The 23,930-nt window shown below is 44.9% G+C and overlaps 1 protein-coding gene across 6 annotated transcripts in view; it reads left to right on the top strand.

Moving 5' to 3' along the window:
• MLLT6 (MLLT6, PHD finger containing) overlaps window positions 1-23,930 on the top strand; it is a 145,367-nt gene that overhangs the window by 12,242 nt on the left and 109,195 nt on the right. For all 6 annotated transcript variants that reach the window (XM_084804714.1, XM_084804712.1, XM_084804713.1 and 3 more), the window contains exon 2: window positions 16,718-16,797. In XM_084804714.1, coding sequence (XP_084660840.1) covers window positions 16,718-16,797 — 80 coding nt within the window. The remainder of the gene's footprint in view (window positions 1-16,717; window positions 16,798-23,930) is intronic.

The raw sequence follows: 23,930 nt of genomic DNA, 5'->3' as shown, positions 1-23,930 counted from the left end.
AATATCAGCAGAAGAAATAAGTGCTTTGTCTACAGTGAATGGCTGGATGTGATCTGTCAACTGTTAGAAGGATTTTTGTTTATTAGTCATCTGCCTTTTAACCAGTGAATAAATGAATAACATTTCAATACATTTATATTTCTCCAAGCACTCAATATAGGTGTCTTTTAAGTTTTTGGCGTATTGAAGAAAGTGTAAGATAACTTAGCATTAAATCTACAAAAGCTACCCGCTCATTGTTAGAAAAGCTGTCTTTAATATGTCCTTTTTCATTCCCTACTTTAGAAACACACCAGAACCAAAATTGCCTGGGGTAAAATAATGTCCTGTACGAATTAATCACCTAAAACTTTAGTTGATTAATCTACTAATTATTGGTATTAGCTTGTTTAATAGTTTAATATGCTTTAGCTGTTTAAATTATTTATTGTTTTATACTGTTTAAATTGATTGTATCTGTACGCTGCCCTGAGATCTTAATGATATAGGGTGGGATACAAATGTTTTAAATAAAATCAATCAATCAATAAACTGATTGATTAGGTTTCCAGGTCTAACAGACTTCCCATATGCTCTAGATATCAAGAGCCAGTGTGATGTAGTGGTGAGAGTGCTGGACTAGGACCACTCAGTGTTGGGCAAGGACCAATTCCCACTTGGTCATGGAGCTCACTCAGTGACCTTGGGCTAGTCCCCAATTCTCAGCCTAACCTACCTGTGAAGGTTTGAGGCCTACAGAGGCAAGGAAAAAGGTCAGGCCTAGAGGCCTGGGGTTTTTTGTTGGGAGGGGGTAACCCTGAGAGGAGTAGTTTCATTTCCCTGGTTAAGTTTCATTTCTTCAGGTTTGAAACTTTCAGTTTTGAGGAAGGAGGGTATAAAAAGAGAGAGTCAGAAAGAGCAGTCAGAGGAGAGTCAGGGAGACCAGAGCCTGAAGAGGGAGCAGGAAGAAGCAGCCTGGAGAAGTCGAAGTACAGCTAGGGTAAAGGAAATTGCATTTTGCAACTTTTATTTTCTCTTAAATGCCTTTTGTATCACTCAGCTGTATTGTGTAACTACCTTTAGCTGTAATTTGCTTGCTTTAATTTACCAGTAAACTGTTGCGGCTAACATGCAAATGTTACTGGGAAGGGGAAGTTTAAAAGAAGGAAGGTGGGGTTCTTAAGGAGGCAAGAGAGCCTTAAGTACTTGCTCAGGGGTCCAGGCCATAACGAGAACCCTGACACTACCTCACTGGGTTGTTGTGATAATAACATAGGGAAGGGGGAAGAATCATGTAATCTCTTTGGAGGAATGGTGAGATAAAAAGGCACGCATAGCGTAGTCCTATATATGTCTATTCAGAAGTAAGTCTCATTGTTTTCAGTGGAGCTTTTTTCCAGGCCAGTGTGTATAGCAGCCTTCCCCAACCTAGAACCCTTCAGATTATTGGACTATAACTCCCATCAGCTCCAGTCAACATGGCCAGTGATCAGGGATGATGGGATTTGTAGTCTGGAGCATCTGGAGGGCACCAGGTTAGGGAAGCCTGGTGTATAGGATTGCAGCCTAAATAGAAACCTGGGACAAATAGAACAAATGACATAAGGCGGGACTTGTAGCCTTGGGTAGGTGAGGAGATGATTAGAGAACAACTAGTTACTTTAAATGAGTTCAGGTCTCCAGGACCAGATAAATTGCATCCCTGGGTGTTGAAGGAGCTTCTGGGTGTTATTTCAGAAAGACTGTCTGTAGCGTTTGAGGTGAAGTGCCAGAAGACTGGAGATGGGCAAGTATTGAAGAAGGGTGAAAAGGTGGATCCAGGAAAATTCAGAGCAGTCAGCCTGATGTCAATACTGGGCAAAATTCTAGAAGAGGTTATTCTAGAACAGTCTGTGAGCGTCTAGAAAATAATGCATTGATTACTAGGGGTCAACATGAGTTTGTCAGGAATGAGTCACGCCACACCAACCTTACCTCCTGTTTCGATAGATGTACTAGTCTGGTAGATCATGGGAATGCTGTGGACATAGTATATCGTGATTTCTGCAAAAGTGTTGGACAAGGTTTCCCAAGATAGTAAAATGTGAGTTGGACACTACAACTGTTAGGTGGATCCACAACTGATTGAGCAACTGTGGAGTGTTAGTTAATGGCTTAGTATCCTCCTGGAGGGAGGTCCCAACTGAAGTACTGCAGGGTTCTGTCCTAGGCCTTGTGATGTTCAGCATTTTTATAAATGACCTATATGAGGGTGCAGAGAGTGTAATCCGATTTGCACATTACACAAAGCTAGGACGGATAGCCAACAGGTTGTAACACTGGGCCAAAACTCCCAAGATGAAATTCAGCAGAGATGAATGTAAAGGCTTGCAGGTACAAAAAACAATTCAAAGGTGCAAGTACAGCATGGGGGGAAACCTGGCTTGGTGGCAGCACATGTGAGAGGGACCTAGGGGTCTTAGTAGATCACAAGCTGAATATGAGCCCGCAGTATAATGTGGCTGCTGAAAAAGCTAATGCAATCTTGGACTACCTTAACAGAAGTATAGTGTCCAGAACACGGGAAGTAAATAGTTCTGCTCTATTTTGCATCAGTCAGGCCACATTTGGAGTACTGTGTTGAGTTCTGGGCACATTTTAAGAAGGACATTGACATACTGAGCATGTCCAGAGGAAGGGCAACCAGGATGTTGATGGGTCTGGAGGTCAAGAGCTGTCAGGAACAGTTGAAAGAGCTGGGTATGTTTAACCTGAAGAAGAGAAGATTAAGGGAGACATGACTGTGTTCTTTATATTTGAAAGACTGTCATGTAGAAGATGGAGCAGATGTGTTCTCTGTTCCTCCAGAAGACAGGACTAGAAGCAATGGTGGAAATTGCAGGGAAGCAGATTTCAGCTAAACATTAGGAGAAAATTCCTAGCAGTGACAGCTGTTTAATAGTTGAGCTGCCTTGGGAGGTGGTGGAATCTCTACTGGAGATATTTAAGCAGAGGCTGGGCGGCCATCTAGCAGGCATTCTGCAGCTGCATCCTGCATTGCAGAGCCTGCATTGAACAGAGGGTTGGACTAGATGATCTTCAAGATCTCTTCTAACTCTATGATTCTGTCCCTGTTTATCGGGGCTGATCCCAATTTTCTGGTATTTGTCCCTGGTTAATCATTGTTCCTAGTGATGCCTTTTGGAATGCCTTGTTACAACGTTGTTTGTGTGAGTTACTAGGCAGCCTTCCTCAAGGTGACCCACGGGCTGTTGGACTGCAACTCCCACCATCCCCAGCCAGTATGGCCAATGGCTGTGCTGCCTGGAATTATGAGAGTTGTAGTCCCACCCATCCGGAGGGCACCAGGTTGGGGAAAGCTATGCTAGGATATCATTCTCCTTCAGCTGCCTCCCCAGGGTCACGATGAGTTACATGTCGTGGGGCTGGATGCACCTTTCCTTTTGTGTGCACACATGTCGATCCCTGTGCATAAACAGTAAGGGAGAGGCAGAGCAGACATCAGGCTTGTGATCTGCTTTATTTTTCATTAGAATCATAGAATCATAGAATAGTAGGGTTGGAAGGGGCCTACAAGGCCATCGAGTCCAATCCCCTGCTCAATGCAGGAATCCAAGTCAGAGCATCCCTGACAAATGGCTGTCCAGCCGCGTCTTGAAGGCCTCCAGTGTGGGAGAGCCCACCACCTCCCCAGGTAATTGGTTCCATTGTCGCATTGCTCTTACAGTCAGGAAGTTTTTCCTGATGTTCAGCCGGAATCTGGCTTCCTGTCACTTGAGCCCATTATTCCGTGTCCTGCACTCTGGGATGATCGAGAAGAGATCCTGGCCTTCTTCTCTGTGACAACCTTTCAAGTCCTTGAAGAGTGCTATCCTATCTCCCCTCAGTCTTCTCTTCTCAAGGCTAAACATGCCCAGTTCTTTCAGTCTCTCTTCATAGGGTTTTGTTTCCAGTCCCCTGATCATCTTTGTTGCCCTCCTCTGAACCCTCTCCAGTTTGTCTGCATCCTTCTTAAAGTGTGGTGCCCAGAACTGGACACAGTACTCCAGATGAGGCCTAACCAGTGCTGAGTAGAGGGGAACTAGTACTTCCTGGGACTTGGAAGCGATGCTTCTATTAATGCAGCCCAAAAGAGCATTGGCCTTTTTTGCAGCCACATCACATTGTTGGCTCATATTCAGCTTGTGATCGACAACAATTCCAAGATCCTTCTCGCTTATAGTGTGGTTGAGCCACGTATCCCCTATCTTGTAACTGTGCATTTGGTTTCTTTTTCCTAGGTGCAGAACTTGGCATTTATCCCTATTAAATGTCATTCTGTTGTTTTCTGCCCAGCGCTCCAGTCTATCCAGATCACTTTGAATTTTGTTTCTGTCTTCCAAAGTATTAGCTATCCCTCCCAATTTTGTGTCATCTGCAAATTTGATCAGCATTCCCTGCACCTCCTCCTCCAAGTCATTAATAAAAAAAAACTGCTTAGAGCCAGGAGCAAAATAGTACACTTAGAACAGGGGCGGGCAATTTGTGTCCCTCCAGATGTGTTGGCCTACAATTTATTTATTTGTTTGTTTGTTTGTTTATTTCATTTATATACTCCCGAATAGTCGAAGCTTTCTGGGTGATTCACAAAAGTTAAAACCAAAAAGCTCAGGATAAAACAATATAAAATATAAAAACATTAAAACCACAATCAGAATAAAACCTAGCAACAATGCAGATATTTAAAACAGAGATTTAAAACACCAAAGCTAAAAGACTAGGAAGCTAAAATGCTAAAATATTGGGAGAATAAAAAGGTCTTCACCTGGCGTCGGAAGGGGTATAACATAGGTGCCAGGTGAACCTCTCTAGAGAGTTCATTCCACAGCCAGGGGGCCACCGCAGAAAAGGCCCTCTTCCTGGTAGCTACCTGCCTCACTTCCTTTGGCAGGGGCTCATGGAAAAGTACCGCTGAGGATGATCTTAGGGTCCGGGCAGGCACATATGGGAGGAGGCGATCCTATCAGCCCTGGTCAGCTTAGCCTACAGTGAGGGATGATGGGTATTGTAGGCAAAACGTCTGGAGGGCCAGAAGTTGCCTACCCCTAACTGAGAACAAAGAAACGCGGTGCCTCTGAGCACATCCTCAGCCCAGGAATTTGTTTTCAGTACCAGAACTGAAGTCACAGTCCTTTCACACAAAAATCCACTCCTGGTTTTCCCCTAAGCTTCCTTCATTTCAGCCTCCGAATTTACTTCTTCAAAAGCCTTTTTGTTGTTGCTGTTGTGATCCCCTTTGGATCTATTCCAAACCGCCTAGAGATCTACCAGTAGCTCTGGATCTACCCTCTGCCCACCCCTGCACAGATGGTGGTGCTGTCAGGGCAAGACTTTGGGGCAGAATGAGCAGGAGTGCCCCCAAATGCAGTAGGGCTGGCCTACCACATTTTGAAGCAAGTGAAGTAATACACATGACCATCTAAAGAGCCATAAGGCCATTAAGTCCAGAGTCTAAAATTTCCCAGCTGCACCACTGTGTGCAGCCTGTCATTTCACACATTGCAGCTGCTGGTAACATAATATGTGATCATTGCATTTTTCTCGTATATCTTAAAAGGACAAATTTCCCTCTGCTTAAACTAGGAGAGGACAGGCTATGGCAGAATAAATGGATACACATGCAGAGCCTTCAGCTATGTGTAACAGTGGCGGTAGGAAGACCTTGAGCGGTGATCCTTAGCATGAGGATAAGGGAGTTGTATGTCCCTGTTTTTTTCACCTGTCAAATGTTGGAGGCTGTGATTTCAGACAGTATTGTTGACACTTAAATACAGCATCCCCGAAGTCAGAGATGGATGGTCCAGGAAGGCTAAAATACCTGCCAGCAGTCTTTCTGCTGGTGAAAAGAGAAGGGTCAGGTCTGTTTCAGAGGCATGGCAAGGGGCTAGTCCTTAGGTGAATTAATATTTATTTTATTTTATTTATTATTTTATTTATTGCATTTATACCCCGCCTTTCTCCCTCTCGCAAGGAACTCAAGGCGGCTTACATTATCCTCCTCCTCACCGTTGTATCCTCACAACAACAACCCTGTGAGGTAGGTTGGGCTGAGAGTCTGTGACTGGCCCAAAGTCACCCAGTGAGCTTCCATGGCCAAGTGGGGACTAGAACCCGGATCTCCTGGCTCCCAGTCCGTCACTCTCACCACTACACTACACTGGCTCTCCCAGTGAGCAAGATGGCCCTTAATATTACCACTCCGTCCCCTCCACTCTGCCCTCTGTCTAACCATGTCTACTTTATATATAGATGTACTGATCTATTAGACTTATATGCTGGTTTTCCATCAAGGTGCTCACAGCAGTTTTCAACCGATGCTTTTCAGGTGGTCTCCCATCCAGGCAACCTGGGATGCAATCCCATACAACACAGTGCCAAAGCAGGGATCTGGGCTGACCCCAAGTGTGTGTGTCCGCACTCCGGTGTGTGCGTGCCCACTTCAGTGTGTGTGTGTGTGTGTCTCATCCCACCCCAGTGTGCGTGTGTGCGCGCGCGTGTGCATTGTGGCCCCCCAGGTGACCTGGCAAACCCAGATTTGGCCCTCGGGGCCAAAAAGTGTGCGGACCCCTGCCATACACCAGGGGTGGGCAGAATGAAGATCTGGGTCTACTGGTAGATCTTTGGGTGACTTGCAGCAAGGATTTCTGATATCCAGTTGTTTAACATAGCAGCAACAAAATTACTCTTTCCTCCCTGCTTGTCCTAAATTATACTGCTGGAATGAAGAAGGGTTGGGGGTAACCAGGAGTGGATTTTCATGCGGAAGGTCTGTGAGCACCATTTGGTTCTGGTACTCAAAATAAATCCCTGGGCTCAGAATTCTTTAATTCTAAGTGTATGTCTTTTGTACCAGACTCTGCTTGTTGGACTTTGGGGTTCCAGTAAGAAACAAAATAGATCCCAAAGTCTGTCTACCCACTCCCGTTTCACACATTTAGCTGGGAGTAAGTCCCATTAAAGTCAATGGGACTTACATCTGAGTAGACATGCATAGGATTGCGCTGTAACGTTCACTGGTAGCAGGTGAATTGTCTTGAATTTCTGCCCTGGTACAATACCATTATTTGTAACATCGTGCTGATGCATTCGATCCTATGAGCTTTTTTTTTTTTTGCCCTACAGAGCACATTGTCAGAACATTGTCAGTGGATACATCTGTGTTAATTTCAGTGCTGACTCCAAGATTTTGGGGGCCTTAAGCACAGCACCCTCAGGGGAAGTGCGGGGGCTGAACTGGAAGAGGCAGGACATGCAAACTGAGAATTGTCTTAGGCTGTATCTGACCTTCTTGAATACTCTCTGTGTAAAATGGAAATGATTGCACCATTAGGGTGGTGGGCCCTCTGCTGGTCTTGGGGCCCTGACAAATGCCCAACCTTGCCTCCTGCTAGAGTTGGTGCTGATTCATTTTAGGGTGCTGTGATTTTAAAGCTGTCTCTTGATGCTTTGTGCTCATACAGCCCATCTCCTAAATGAGACAAAAATGGATCCACATCAGTGTTCCCAGGCTGTGGCTCTCTGGGGAACCCCAGAGGGCCAGGTTGGGACCCCAGATTTGACCCCCAGGTGTACAGTTCTACACCCCTGTTTTAGAAAGTTTCAAAGAGTTGCTGTCCAAGATTCCATAGATCTTAGGGGAAATTCGACCTGAATTTGAAGAGCTGCTTTCTTTCGTTCTGACACTAGCTCTGTGCCTATGTGAATAATGAGATGCTCAATTCTCTGTCCTAGTAACCAAAAAGGTACAGTTGCTGGGGAATTGCTTCTGTTCTGTGTAGCATTATTGGTCTCAGTGGGCAGCTGTGGTGGCAAGTCAGCAAATGTTATTTTCTCCCTTAACTTTATTTGAATGTGATACTAAGACGTACCCTTTGTGAAACAGAGCAGAAATAATTCTGCACCGCAAGAAGTTGCATTCTGATCGCTGTGTTTATCACAGAATCATAGAGTAGGAGGTGTCCTTGGAGGTCATCTAGTCCAACCCCTGGCTCAATGCCAAAAATATAGAGCTAGCGTATCCCCTAGCAGATGGCTGTGCAACCTCTGCTTGAAGATTTCCAGTAGGGAAACTGTAGAGAATTGGCTCCATTGGTGAACTGCTCTTACCATCAAGAAGCTTCCTCTAACATTCAACTGAAATCTACCTGTCACTTAAACCATTAGACCTAGTCCTGGTCTTTGGGGCAGCAGAGAACAAGTCCTTGCCCTCTCTTTTATAACCGCTCTTCAGGCATTTGAAGAGTGCTGTCTTATCCTCCCACTGCCTAGTCTTCTGTTCACCAGGCTAAACAAACCAAATTCCTTCAACCTTTTCTCATATGACTTATTTTCCATACTTCCAACCATCTGTGTTGCCCTCCTTTGAACTTGTTCTATTTGCTTATGACTTTTTAAAATTACAGAACCCAGAATTAGCGACAGTTCTCCAGATGCGGTCTGACTAGTGCAGAATAAAGTGAAGCTCTTACATCCTGCAATGGAAATGATGGGTTGGATCCAGACCTCGTCATGCTTAGAGTAGACCTATTGAAATCAGTGCGACTTAAGTTAATCATGACCTCCTTGTCCTGTTGATTCAATGGATCTGCTCTAAGCATAGCTAAGTCTGGATCAAAACCCTCTGATTCTATTAATGCAGCCTTTTTGCAGCCACATCACATTGCTGGCTTATGTTCAGCAGAGATGCAAACCAAGAAAATTTACTCACATTGGCTTAATTTGAGTATTTTATTCTGCTTCAATGGGGTGGGGGCGGGGGCGGTGTCAAAGAACTGAGCAGAGCACTTTATACTTTTGTCTTGACCAGTGGCAATACTGCTTAATTTAAGCCACAATTTAGGGAGGGCAAGCAGGGACACACACACACACACACACACATTCTTCAGATCATATGGGGTAATTCCTCAACAGGACTTATCTCAGGACTCTCTAGCCAACTTTACTGGTTCTGCAATCCGAATGGCTATTCATGTAAGCAATGAAATGGACTTGTGTACTAGGTATGCATGCCAATTGCTAAAGGCACAAATCCTTCTTCGTAAAAAGAAATGAAAGGGTGACTCTATGACAACAGTGCTATAATTATTATGGGGATTAACCCCCCCCCCCATCAAATGCTCTTAAAATAAGCTGCTTTTTTTTTGGTAATTTTAATCTTGAATATATCCAAGAGGCATGCTGAGACTCTCTTTCTCTCTCACCCTCATCCTCCTGCCTGCTACTGAAATACGAAATGGTTCTCCTGAATGTCAGGGCTAGGCCTTGGAAGACTGAAGTAGTACTCAAGAGGAAAGTGCCATGGAGCATGTACAGAGTATTTTCTGTTGTGTAACTGCAGCCAGCCTCAGTCATTATTTATTTAGCCTTCCAAATATTGGCTCTCAGATCAGAAACCAAGACCCCCAAACGGGCTTGAACTCTGTCATCTCTCCCGTTAGGATTATTAAGCTGCAAATCCCCCAGAGAGCTTCATTTTTGACAAGAAACATTTTAAATGGTAATGTGAAGATTTCGGAGCAGAGAGATATTTTATGTGTCCCCCTTCACTTCAGAATTGGAATTCTGATGTTTTTTATTGATTGCATTTTTCTCATGTCATTGTTGCTGTGTTTTTAATTTAATTTATTTGTTTTCATGTTATACTTTAATTAAGAAACTGGGTTTTATACAATGTTAGTCCTACATAGTGTAGACCCATTGAAATGAATGGGGCTGAAGTTGGTCATGATTAACTTAAATTCCATTCACTTCAATGGGTCTACTCAATGTAGGACTAACATGGGATACAATCCTTTGTTTTTAACCCAGATGTTACAGTTAGCCACTTTGAGCACCATTTTTTGGCAGAAAGGCAGGGTATAAATTAAATAAATGAATAAACAACACCCTCATAGATAGGGTTGGATCTAGACTTAAGTCATACAGAGAGCAGATCTATTGAAATCAATGGATTAACTTGTTTTCTATAGTCTAACTTGATTTCAGTAGGTCTACTCTAAGTATTACTAAGTCTGGATCCAACTCATAATCTACCTTCCTTCCCTTTGGCTATAGCATCTTCTGTTCTCTTCCCTGTCCTGCCTTCATAACTTTCCCCTTCCATTTCTTTCTTTCAACGGGAAGGAATATTAATACAACTTTCAGTGGGCCTGAGTTATTCTTGCCACCGGCCCTTGCTAAAGGGGGCTCAAGTCTCTCTTGTCTGCCAGAGCATTATATAGTTTCTGTTTTCTGCACGGCTGCTCTCCCAGGCTCTTCTGGGAAGGAGGAGGCCTTCTCTCTTGTTTTCATTGCATCAGCATATTAAAAAAACCCCTTCTTTTGCTCATGTTAAGTTTCAGACCATAGACAGAGGCATGAAGCGAAACCTGCTACAGTTACATCTGGCCAGGGTTGTTGTAGGCTGCTGTCCAATGACTTCAGGGCTGCCAAAGTTTTGGAAACTCCAAAGAGAGAGCGAGCGATTTATACTCTTTGCACAGACCTTCAAGTCCCCATCTCTTTTCCTCCTTACTCCACTCATAAGAATTACATTGCTGACTTAGACCAAAACTCCATCTAGTATAGCATTCTGTATACAACAGTGACTAACTGGGTGCTTCTGGGAAGCTCACATATAGGGCATGTAGGTGAAGGTCTTTCCCTTATGTTTTGTTCCCAGCATGTGGTTTTCAGAAGTATCCTGCCTCTGTACATGGAAGTTCCACTTAATTGTTGTTGTTGTTCAGTCGTTCAGTTGTGTCCGACTCTTCGTGACCCCATGGACCATAGCACGTGAGGCCTTCCTGTCCTGCGCTCTCTCCCGGAGTGTGCTCAAGTCCATATTCATTGCATCGGTGATGCTATCTAGCCATCTCATCCTCTGCCGTCCCCTTCTCCTTTTGCCTTCAATCTTTCCCAGCATCAGGGTCTTTTCCAGTGAGTTTTCTCTTCGCATTAGGTGGCCAAAATATTTGAGCTTCAGTTTCAGTATCTGTCCTTCCAATGAGCAGTCAGGGTTGATTTCCTTTAGGATGGACTGATTTGACCTCCTTGCAGTCCAGGGGACTCGTAAGAGTCTTCTCCAGCACCACAGTTCGAAAGCATTGATTCTTCGGCGCTCAGCCTTCCTTATAGTCCAGCTCTCACAGACATACGTTGCTACTGGGAAAACCATAGCTTTGATTATACGAACCTTTGTTGGCAAGGTGATGTCTCTGCTTCTTACTATGCTGTCTAGGTTTGCCATAGCTTTCCTCCCCAGGAGCAAGCGTCTTTTAATTTCATGGCTACAGTTACCGTCTGCGGTGATCTTGGAGCCCAAGAAAATAAAATCTGTCACTGCTTCCATTTCTTCCCCTTCTATATGCCAGGAAGTGATGGGGCCAGATGCCATGATCTTAGTTGTTTTAATGTTGAGTTTCAAACCAGCTTTTGCACTCTCCACTTTCACCCTCAACAAGAGGCTCTTGAGATCCTCTTCGCTTTCTGTCATTAGGGTGGTATCGTCTGCGTATCTGAGGTTGTTGATAATTCTCCTGGCAATCTTAAGTCCAACCTGTGATTCATCCAACCCAGCGTTTCTCATGATGTACTCTGCATGTAAGTTATATAAGCAGGGCGACAATATACAGCCTTGTCGTACTCCTTTCCCAATTTTGAACCAACTGGTTGTTCCATGTCCGGTTCTTACTGTTGCTTCTTGACCCTCGTACAGGTTTCTCAGGAGACAGGTAAGGTGGTCTGGTACTCCCGTCTCTTTAAGAATTTGCCACAGTTTGTTGTGATCCACACAATCAGAGGCTTTAGCGTAGTCAATGAAGCAGAAATAGACGTTTTTCTGGAATTCTCTTGCTTTCTCCATAATCCAGCAAATGTTGGCAATTTGATCTCTAGTTCCTCTTCCTCTTCGAAACCCAGCTTGTACTTCCGGTAGTTCTTGGTTCACATACTGCTGAAGCCTAGCTTGTAGGATTTTGAGCATAAGTTTGCTGGCATGTGAAATGAGTGCAATTGTACGGTAGGTATTCTTAATTACCATGACTAATAGCTAGATATACCTATATCCTCCATTACTTTGTCTAATCCTTCCCAAATGCCATGAATAATTTGTACTCATATTTGTATTTGTACCCATTCAGAACAGATTAAAACATGTGTGCTAAGACCAAACTCATTTAAGACACTTCTTTGGTACCTAGGGTAACCTTTACCATCAGATTTGGTGAGGCGGCTGCCTCAAAGTGGCAGATTTCCAGAGGACTAGCTCCTTGCTGAGTTTTAAGAGGCAAGCAGTGAAGGTGTGGGGCTCTTGTAGTCTGCCAGATGTTTGGGCTGCAGAGAGTTCTGCTCTTGGGTTTACTCTGTGCAGTTTAGTTTATTTTTTTAAAATACTTTAACTTGTTAGTTTTCCATTGTTCTTCACGGAATTTTTCAATCATTTTCCTAAGCTACCTTGATGTCCATTTGGTTGAGAAGAAAGGAAGAAAGAAATTTTGTAGCACTTTACATGCTATTAGGGGCAGGAAACACCTTTTTAGCCCTGGAATACAATCTACTGGAAAGTTCTACAATGACTACTGTGCCCCAGCTAACTGTTCATTTAACTCAGGGGTGGGCAACTTGTGGCCATCCAGATGTTTTGGCTTACAACCATTGGATGTATGCTGGCCAATCCCTCATCATTGGCTATGCTGACTAGGGCTGATGGGAGTTGCAGTCCCAAGAACATCCACAAATTGTGAACCCCTGATTTAACTGAGGTTTTTGCAAAGCAAAAGAAGTTTGTTGGTTTATTTATTACATTTATATCCTGCCTTTTTTCCTCTTGCAATCAAACCCAAGGTAGCTTACATTATCCTCCTCTCCATTTTATCCTCACAACAACAACCCTGTGAGGTAGGTTGGGCGGAGACTCTGTGACTGACCCAGAGCTTTATGGCTGCATGGAGCCTAGAACCCAGATCTCCTGGCTCTCAGTCCAGCACTCTCCAGTGCATGACTGGTTCCTGGTACTGAAAGAACTTCACTGGCTCACAGTCCATTTCTGAGCACAATTCAAAGTGCGGGTCTTTACCTGTAAAGCTGTATGCAGCTTAGAACTCAGGAACCTGAAGGTATGCCTACTCCTGTACCAACTTGCCTGTGCAGTGATGAAGTCATTTTTTACTTGTAAACCAGAACCTTCATTATTGGGTGGTATGTACATAAATAAAACAAATAGAGCAATCCTGACTCCCAAATCACTGGCTCTGTGTGTGTGTGCGCGTGCGTGTGTCAGCACAGGGCGGAGGAGCCATCCTCCAGCAGACAAGAGCTCCATCAGTGCAGAGGCTCCTTCCACCCTGGTAGCCCAGTTCTGTCTGTGGAAAGCTGCGAAGAGCGGTGTTGCAGCTTTCAGTAGCAAGTATCAAGGCCCCGAAACAGGGGTGGGGTGGAACCAGCTTTGGATCCACTGGATCCAAAGCTGCTCCATTCCCTGTCAGTGGGGTGGGAATTTAAAATAAAGTGACTTGCCAGCCTGAAAAGCCTAGCAAAGCCAGCCCATACCTTCCACAGTGGCCAGCGTGAGCCACCAGAGCTTGGGACAGATCTGCCACTTCCCTTCTCCCTGACTCTACTTAAGATTGCACTATAACCCTTTGCAGGCTCTCTGTCAGGTGCCCCTGCCACCCATGGATAGAGGTGGGGCTGTAGCTCAGCGGTAAAGCACCTGCTTTGCACGTAGAAGGTCCTTGGTTCAAGTCCTCGGCATCTCCAGTAGGGTTAGGAAAACTCCTGCCTGAAACCCTGGAGAGCCGCTGCCCGTCAGTATCAACGGTACTGGGCTAGATGGACTCATGGTTTAGGGAGCTTCCTATTTCCCTAAGTTAAGGCAGGCAACAACCAGAGAGAGGGAGAGAGAGAGATTTCTTAGGAATTCCAACCCCAGGAAAGATCACCTGATGCCAGCATTGCTCTCCTTTCAGAACCAGCTAAAGACATTTTATTGCTCCATAAAATTTGGGGTGTTTTAGCTGCTGCTGTGGTTTTTGTGCATTTTTCTTTGGATTACATTTTCTGTATAGTACTTTTTATTTTGTTGGATTTTATGTAAGCTGGCCTAGAAGCACGTCTGAAGAGGAATAAATCATTTTAATAAAGGAAAGGAAATAAATTGCAACCCCTGTTAATGAGCAGGAGTGATGGAGATGTTGTTTGGATTGTCCTCCTGACACACCAAAATGCCTTAGCCCTTAGTTCAGCTCTTGTATGGTCTGAAGTTTCAAGGCTGGGTAATAGACAGGATGTTCTATACTTCTAAACTAGACTTTGGTGCCTCCTGTTTAGTATGGATGGCAAAGGAGCAATATGAGAGTTTATTTAGAAACTCTGCTCAACCTGAGCGGCAAGGATAAAGCCAGCTTTCCTCAGGAGGCAGGGTTGCCACGTTTCCAGGCTGGGCTTTGAAGAAATTAACAAAAGATGAGTGATTTATTTGCAGCCAAAAGAAACATGCAGAGCCCACTTTGAATGTCTGCAGACCCCTCCTCTCCCACTTGGGACGCTGAACACACAGACTTCACCATCAGGGTTTTTGTCCTCTTCATCCCCAGCCCCCTCCTCCTGTGCCAAACCTGCATTTTGTAACATCTTACCTGATGAAGAGATCTGGAGAGCTCAAAAGCTTGCATATTTTTACTGATCTTTTGGTTGGGTTAATACATTTTTAAAAAAATTCTTAACAGTTAGCATGGCTACCTCCCCACCATAAACCTGTGTTGCCAAACCCAATCGTCAGTGTATATTTTATTGTTTCTGAATTGTTAATGTCAGTACGTTTAAGCTGAATAAGAACACTGATTTTTAAGTTCAGAACCTTTTGTCCACGTATAAGCAGAACCTTCCTTAAATAAATACTTTCTTAAGTTACCACACACACCCATCCCATTTAAGCACCCTGCCATGTTCACAATCATAAGAAGCTAAAAGGGTGTGTATATACAGAAATTGTGTTGGGCCAGAATAACCTAGAACAAGATAGAAATACAAACATACTTGGTAGTTGAACGTTGTGAATAATGGAAATTAAAACACCAGCACTGAGATGAATGTAACATTTCATTTCATTTTACTTGGTTTTGTCTTTTGCTACTATGTTTATGATATATGCTATAAAAATATTTGTTACTGAGCCTGTAGGCAAATAGAAAGATGGATATGGCTGTATATGAAACCTGATTTAAAACAAAAACAGTAAAAAAAAAACAAAAACCTGGGGGGGCGTTATTTCTATTGTAAAAGCAGATTTCATTCTTCAAATGGACGCTGCTTTAAAAAAAAATTGGTAAGGTGAATTAATGCTCCAGGTGGGGCAGCCACACCCTGTCTATAGCTACAGAGCTCAAATCTAAAATATTTCAGTCTGTTTGTAGGACCTTAGAGCTGAGCTGTGTTGTTAAGATGACAGTATCACCCAACACACAGACAATCAGCAGACTGGGAAGTAGCTTGCTGGAGATAGGAACTTATTTGGTTCTCTTGTGGGCAGGGAGGGGGAGAATACTTTGATCTAGCAAGAACAGGTTCACTCTCAATTTACCGTAATGGAGAAGACCAGCACTTGGAAGGTAAAACTACTTGGAAGAAAAGCAAGGCCAGGAGGGAGGGAGAGCTGGCAGGTTTCCTTACAGAGTGCTCCCATCTAAACAGGAAGAGTTGACAGGTTTGTTTTACGGCAGGCTTGCACCACTTACAACCCCACCAAGCCAAATGGAACCACCTGCATAGATTGTGGTCTGCCAACTGCTCGACCACCTCCTCTTTTGCGGTGTCAGGCAGGCCACAAAAACAGGAGGTTTATTGAGCCATCGTATGTGGCTGGTTGGCTGCACTCAGCTTCGTGGATCACAGCTTGTACAGGCCCGTGGTATGATGTTTTGGAAGTCCAGCCATGCCGCTAAGGACAAAAGCAAACATTACCTTAAAAGATGTAACTAGCAGCTATATCTCACCCCTCTTTTTTCTTTTTTTTTACTCTGGTGTAATCACAGGGGCCCTGATCAGGACCCTAGCATAGGGGTAGGGAGCTTTAACTCTCCTCCCAAAGCAGTGGGCCCAATATGGATCAGGGGCTTTGTGCCTGTCATTTATATTGCAAAATAGTGATCCATTTCCTTTAATGCAGGGGTGCACAAATGCGGGAGGTCCAGAGCACCCTCCCCAGGAAACTGGGTGCTGCACAGTCTATGGGGTGCCCCCCAAATACTTTTCAATGAACAAATCACTGGTTTGACACCAAAATGAGATGACAAACTGCTACAGAGTGCTACAGGGGTTACATTTAACTTGTTTCAGCTATAGAGTACCAAAAGGACCAAATTTAGCTTGCAAACAAGCCAAATAGTTTGCAGCTTTGGGCACTATTTTCTTGTATTTTTTTTAATTGGTGGACAGCAGGGGCCATGTGTTGCCCACACTTGCTTTAACAGCTCACTACTTTGCAGTATAAATTGCAGATGTAGGACCCCCAATCCAGAGTTGCCCATAGGGGTTGGGGAAGGGTTAAAGCTGTCCAACACCCCCCATCCCAGTGCTAGGGTCCCAGGCTGACTTGGGCCCCCTGTCTGAATAATGGGGAATTGTATTCCAGGGCCCAGCTCAGATTTGTAGCTGAAATAAGTTTAAATACACCAAAACAAATATATTCCCCACAATTCACTCTTTTCTTGTTTCTCCACAGCATGCTATGGGATTGTTCAGGTTCCCACCGGACCGTGGTTCTGCCGAAAATGTGAATCCCAAGAAAGAGCCGCCAGGGTGGTGAGTATGAGCTGAAACCATGTCAAAAGGGTTGTCCTGCTAGATCAGACCAATGTTCCATTTAGCCCAGCATACTGTTCCTGACAGAGGCTAGCCAGATGTGTCAGGGAAGCACACAAATAGGACAGGAAGGCAATAACCCATCCTTGTTCTCTCCCCCCATCTGGAATGCTGAGGTATATTTCCTTTGAATGTGGAAGCTCCGGGCCCTTGCGTACTAAGACATCTCAATCTTTGCAGCTGGTGCCCACATAATTTGACATGTCCCCCACACATATGTGGATCTGGTCCCAGGGGCACGATTTAAGCTGGGCAAAGGAATAGCTCCCCCCTTTCCATGTTTTAAAACCGCATGTGAGCCCCTGTATTTGAGGAGTCCCTGTATTTCTGGGATACTCACTGGCTCTAAACACTGAGTGACTATTATTGTTAAAAAAAATAAAAATAGATGGACTTGTGCCCTATAAGTATGCACACCAAAGGCTGTTCGTTTAAAAAAGGTTTGACAATTGCTCTTGGGGGACGGAGGGTGGGGAATCACTACCCAAAGTTGGTGAAGGCTTAAAGGATATACTGGTCAGAAAGCTAGACAAGAACTTTATTGTCACTCTTACAAAAGAGCAAAACAGGAACAGGAGAACTCGTGACTAAAATATACCCAGACACAGCTAAGTCTACTGCCATCTAATGGCTGAACTAAATAATGATATAATAAATAATAATCACTAAATAATCACCCGCTTCCCCTGAAATGGCAACCTCAGCTAATACCTTGAGGCTTGATACTGGTTCCTATGAATTTGAAAGATTTTTCCCCCCCTGACCAAAAGTCTCCCAATAGCTGACACACTTCAAAATCTTGTGCTTCCCTTCACCCCTCAAAGAATAAGGAATTTGGTGTAGCTAGCAAAATCAAAGGGCTGGATGTGCCCTTCAACCCTTATGATTCTATCACGTCGAGCAAAGGGCTGGATGTGCCCGATCTCGTCTGATCTTGGAAGCTAAGCAGGGTCAGCCCTGGTTAGTACTTGGATGGGAGACCGCCTGGGAATCAGGCTTCCTGCATTGAGCAGGGGGTTGGACTTGATGGTCTTGTAGGCCCCTTCCAACCCTATGATTCTATGATGGTGTGATTGACAGCGATGGTGCCCAGTTGGAAGATTTGGGGGGCCCTCAGGTGTGGCACCTTCAGAGCCCCCCCTCCCCCAACCTAGAAAAGGCAGGACATGCAAATGGTACATTCTCTTAGGCGGGTTCTGATCATCTTGGTACTCTGAGCAAAGTGGAACCGGTAGCGCTGTTTGGGCAGTGGGCCCTCTGTTGCTGTAGGGACCCTGGCAAATGCCCAACCTTTCCACCCTCTGGAGCCGGTCCTGTGCAGGAGCAACAAGGGTAGGGTGGCCACTTATGCTCTCGCCTGTCCTCTATCTAAGGTGGCCATTTACACATTGCCAAAAAAGAGGAAATGCATCACCAAAAGGAAGGTCAAAAGAGGACACAGATTTGCATTACATTTGCACACACTGCTTTATATGGATAGGTGCAATTTAAAGGGAAATGCAAGACATCTCACAGTCATGGGGAAGACTGTGACCAGGTGACCTGTGTGCCTTGCTCAGTCTGCTGTCCGGTGGGCAACCTCGAGGCCCCTGTTCCCCCTTCTAATGGTTCTTTATCCTTAAACCGGACTTGGACCAGACCGCCTTTCAGACAGAAGATAGCTTCAAACAGAGGACTGTCCTCTATAAAGTAGGATGCTTTATACCCTGAAGGGTGACTCGGAGGACAGGAGGAAGAAGGCCCAGTGGCAAGGAAACCCAATTGGGCCATTAGTCAGGTGGCAGAGGGAGTCAGAAGGGAGTTCATCATGGAAGGGATCTGAGCAACCTTCCCCAACCTGGTGCCTTCTAGATGTTTTGGACTTCAACTCCATCAGCCTCGAGCAGCATGGCCAATTATCAGGAATGCTGGGGTTTGTCATCCAGAACATCTGGAGCGTACCAGGTTGGGGAAGACTGGAACAGAGGATGTGGCGGAGCCAATGGATCCAGGATCTAAGGAAAGATGCCTCTAGGACCAGGGGAGGGGTGGAAAGGCAAAAAGACTAGGCCCGAGGGTGGTGGATTGGGCTGCATGGGAGGGAAGCCCAGAGGCTACCAGCTGAGTACTGAGAAGAAACAGGAGGTGGAGAGAGGGGTAAAGGGTACAGTGTGGTGGCCAGGACAGGTAGCAGAAAAGATATGTCACTGAGCTGTGACAAGTGTAGGTGTTGGTAGCCAAGTGCTTAAAGGGAAGGTAAGTCTGACCCACAAGAAGACTGAGCGTCAAACGACATGTTACATTAATTGTGTCGTATGTACCTGAGGCTTGTCCTTTTTTTGTTTTACTCTGTGGTAAGTGCACGTGGCCCCAATTTGGATCGGGGCAACTGCACTGGGAGGAGAGGATTAAACCTTTCCTCCCACCCACTGTTTGCTTCCCCAAATCCCCCCCCACGCACACACAGGGGTTGGAAAAAAGTTTCAATTGGAGAGTTCCCCCCCCTTTTTAATCCCCACACAGCGGGGCAGTGATTTCAAGGAAGCAAATGTTGTGGGGATGGGGGAGGTCCTTTTAGGGTGAACGTAGAAGTCACCTTTTCAGTGTGTTAGAGGTGATTTGAAAGCCCCTTCACTGCCCTGAAAACTCAAGTACATTGTTATGCCTTTGAGCAAGCTTTGAAGAAGAAGGGGCGAAAACCTGGTTCTGCAGGTTTTCCACATATGGAGAAGGGGGGTGGGTGGGCAGGTGTAGCGGGTACATTTTTATGCCCTTGAACAATGCCTCTCACCTGTTCTGAATGACTCACATGGGTTTAAATTGCAAGGAGTTCAATCTTCTCCCAGTCATTGCTTCTCTATATTTTTCAGAGGAAAGCAGTGGATTTTAAAACATGCATGCCATTCGCAACTGACATATTCTGCACTCGGGTATTGGTACCCAAGTATTAAAAGTAGATTAAGGGTGCTTGCAGATGGAGAGTGCTATCAGTCAGAAGAGACTCTTCCGTCTTTCTATCCACAGCAGATTTTCTGTAGTTAGGGGAAAAGATGGTGGAAAAGCACAGGAGGGTTACAAATGGAAGATGATGTCATCAGGGCTCCCATAATTCCTGAACTTTGGCCATGCTGGCTGGGGCTGATAGGACTTGCAGTCCAAAACATCTGGGGGGCACCAGATTGCCTACCTTGTATTGACAATAGATTCTGACCACAAATTATGCAGTCGAGTTTCCCGCATTTGGGGAAATCGCAGGGGTCAGCACTATTTCAAATTAAGCCCAAAGCTTGGTTTTGTGCTAGGGTCACTCTACCAGCACCTTTTTTCCTGGCTGGAGCTGAGCCGTGTAATATATGAAGTAGTAAGATGGGCATAATGCCTCTGAGCATAGGCAGAGTGCTGCTCAGTCCTGACTAAGCATAGCTGGCTCCCAAATGCCTGAGATGAACCACTTTCAGATGGGCTGAGTCCCAGATGCTCCTGATTTTAGGAATTAGGCACTCATTCTCATTCCTTCCTTGCAGTTCCCAAAGCCCCTGGGGGGATGCTAGATGAAGGAAATGCTAAAGCTCTGTCTGCTTTGTGAAGGAATTGTCTGGCTGGCCCTTTGAGAGGGACTGACTGGAGGGCAACTCCTGGGAAAGGTGGGGATGATCATGTGCAGGCTTTAGCAGTCATGTATCAAAGCCTTCCAAAGAGTGGGTGGGCCGGCTGGCAGAGCTGTTTAACCCTTCCTGTTAGTGATCACAGCCTTGCTAATAGTGCAGTGGGAGAGGGCCCTTTGATCCGAAGGGGCTGCAGGGACCTTTTCAAGTGCAAATTTCCTGATGTCAGGCCACCTGCCGGCACAACCCCTGCTCCTCTTCTTCTGTCTCTCCGAGTTTCAAGCAAGCACATCCTTTGCAGGAGCAGGCCTGATGAATACCTAGATCTTGGTCCATCCCTCAATAGGCAGCCCACCAAAGCTTTCCCCAAACAGCTGCCTCTTCCTCCCCCTGCCCCCCCATCACCATTGGCCTAGCACTTTTTTGTGGTATCCCACTCCAAACTAGCATATGATATCATGCCTATATGCCATCTGAGAAGGACACATTGCAACTAGGACCCGACCCAAAGGATAGGGGATGGCAGCCCCAGGGCAGCAGATCAAGGAATGAATTTCCCTGCCCCACATTTTAAGAGATCCCCTATAATTAATGCTGATCCCCTTTAATAACATTAACCCCAGGGATGTACGGACTGTGTAAAATCCGCTCCATCTGTGATTCGCGGATTGTCAGGTGCCTTTTGTTCCGTCATCCGCCCACAGACAGATGCAAATATCTTTTTTCGTCATGCGGAAAAATACGGAAATATTTACGTAAGTATTTACATAATTTACCTCAGTACGTAACATTTAGTGTATTGTCCCCCATTCCATTCAACGTTTCCTCAGCAGAAATGTACGTATTTTTCTATAGATTTATATGAGTAAATTTCGGGAAACTAAAAAAGTCATCCCAAAGTCCACGGACTCTGCATGGCCTGAGGGGGGTGCTCTGCAGTAGATTCCACAGGTCAGATTCTTAGAAATCGGAGCTCATTTTAATCCCTCTCGAATTTCTCCAGCATCCCTAGTTAACCCTTTTTGAGCCTGAGGTCAAAATAGCACACTGATATTCTGGAGCAGCAGGGAGGTATTTAGATTTGTGGTTGGGGGGTAAGTACAGCTTCTGAAGAGGAAAAGTTGTGATGCAAGTGGGGAATGGAGTCCAGTTAAAAGCTGCAGTGAAGGCTTCTCTAGAAGGACATAAGAGCCCTGCTGGATCAGACGTCTCTGGTCCAGCATTCTGTTCACACAGTGGCCAACCAAATGCATATGGGAAGCCCACAAGCAGGACATGATGGCAAGTGCTTATGTTCCCCAGCAACTGGTATTGAGAGGCATATTGTTTCTGAGATTGGAGGTAATATAAAGCCATCCTGAGTACTAGCCCTATCCTTCATGAATTTGTCTTATTCCCTTTTAAAGCTGTCCTTCTTGTTGTTGTTTTGTTATTTACTCAGTTTATATACTGCTTATCATATCTAAAAAAATACCTCTAAGCAGTTTACAACATCCAAAATTAAAATACATCATAATAAATGCAAATGCTCATCAGTTAAAATCTTTTAAACGAAAACCAATAAATACACTAACAAACTAACGGGGCAGCACAAAAGTTCAGGGAAAGCTTGAGTAAAGAGGTGGATCTTTAACGGCCGTAAACCATGCCACAGTTGGAGCCTCCTGAATACCAAGGGGGAAAGCATTCCATAAGGTTGGTGCCACCACAGAGAAGGCCCGCTTCCGGGTTGCAACCAGATAGCAATCTGCAGGTTGCAGTACAACCAGGAAGGCTTACTCCAATGATCTTAGCCATCTCACAGGTCTCTATTGGGGAAGGCAATCTGCCAGGTAACCTGGTTCCAAGTTATTCAGGGCTTAATATGCCAACAGTTGTGGCCATCGCTACATCTTGTGGTAGCGTGTTCCATAGTTTAACTCTAAACTGTGTGAAGAAGAACTTCCCTCTATCTGTTCTGGAGCTTCACCCACTGCAACGCATAATACAGTCTATTTCCACTCCATGTCTCTTTCACAAGTGTTCACCCATAAAAGCTGTTCTCTCCCATTTTCACATTACTTTGTAATGTTTGTACAGGAATGCATTACTTTGCAATTATTATTTTTTTTAAATCCCTCTTTAAAACATGTTTTTCTTAAAATAAACATTTTTTAGCATGCATTGATGCATGTTTTTAAGCCAAGAACTGTGTCGGAAAAGCTGGTAGACAACTGTTCTGATCCTCACATTAGTCTGAGAGATGTGGCTCAGGGCCATTGCTATCTGGAATCTGCCAAGATAAAATCCATCAAGCACCCTTAGTGGCAAGGTGCAATGTTCCACGTAATGCAGATCTTCTCTATTGAGGCAGCGTTATTGCAGAATGGGGGATTGGCAACTGGTGTCTCTGTGTGCCAAATCAGGCCCACTGAAGTTTGCTTTAACTTTTGTATACTTCTATTTATACTTCCATTTATAGGTTTTAATTGTAGAAGTTTAAATGTTGTAAAGCCACCTTATGTCCCAGCATTGGGGGAAAAGGCGGGATATACATTATCATCATCATCATCATCGTCATCATCACTCTCCCCTACGCCCCTGTTCCCAAGGAAGAAGGGAGGAGAATAGCAGCTGTGGCTGTTGGACTTGCCAGTAGCCCACTTTGGTGGGATGGGGGTGGGGTTCTGGCCCTCTGGTAAAACTGGGTGTTGCAGCATCCTAGAACTGGAAGGGAGCTGAAGACCAGGTAGTCCAACTTTCTGTTCTGGGTACCCCCAAAACTCAGCTGCCACCTGCAGAGATCAACCTCTGCAATCCAGACCACCAAGTCAAGATGTTTTGTGGGCCTCTTCCCATTGGTGAGCTGCCAACTGGACATCTGTGGTCCTGAGTGAATTCTACCCCTTTTTTAAAGATAAAAATGAATTCTGGCCCATTTCATTTAGGCTGCCTTTACACTAAAGAAAAACCCTGCCATCCTCCAGTTGTGGAGCCTTTTCCGCATTTACAGCAGGCTCCCAGATGGCGGCCATGTGATTGCTGCGAAGGGACGTTTTTAATTTTCAAGGTTCCATAGCGATCAATGAAACAGCGCCATCTAGTGGTTGTTTCAATAGCGCAACAATCTGACTTGGATAGATAGTTCATTATTTCCTGATCTTTTTGAGATAGAATAACCAGGAAATAACTCTGGATGTTCCCTGGAGGTTGATGACCCCACAAACTTCCATGAGTGAGCAATCTCGGTAGCAGGATAAAAGCTCCGTGTGAAGAAGCCCTTAGACTAGCCCACTTGTCATTGACAAGGGCCCTGTAGTTACAAGAGCAGTGGCAACTTTCAGGAAAAGCCAAACTGGAGGCAGTGAAAAGGATATAGGCGATAGGTATTGCATATGGTTTTCTAAAATATTATTTTGCTTGTTTTTGGATTCTTTAGCTGTCTGATTGTGGGTATTTTCCCAGCATCAGCTGTATTTTTCATAATATTGCAACTACGGGGGACAATAA

This window comes from Heloderma suspectum, chromosome 6, assembly GCF_057233095.1.
Source record: "Heloderma suspectum isolate Gila_16-S chromosome 6, 16-S_ref, whole genome shotgun sequence".
In the NCBI taxonomy this organism is placed as follows: domain Eukaryota; kingdom Metazoa; phylum Chordata; class Lepidosauria; order Squamata; family Helodermatidae; genus Heloderma; species Heloderma suspectum.
The sequence above is the reverse complement of the archived record's forward strand: the minus strand, read 5'-3'. Positions and strand labels throughout refer to the sequence as shown.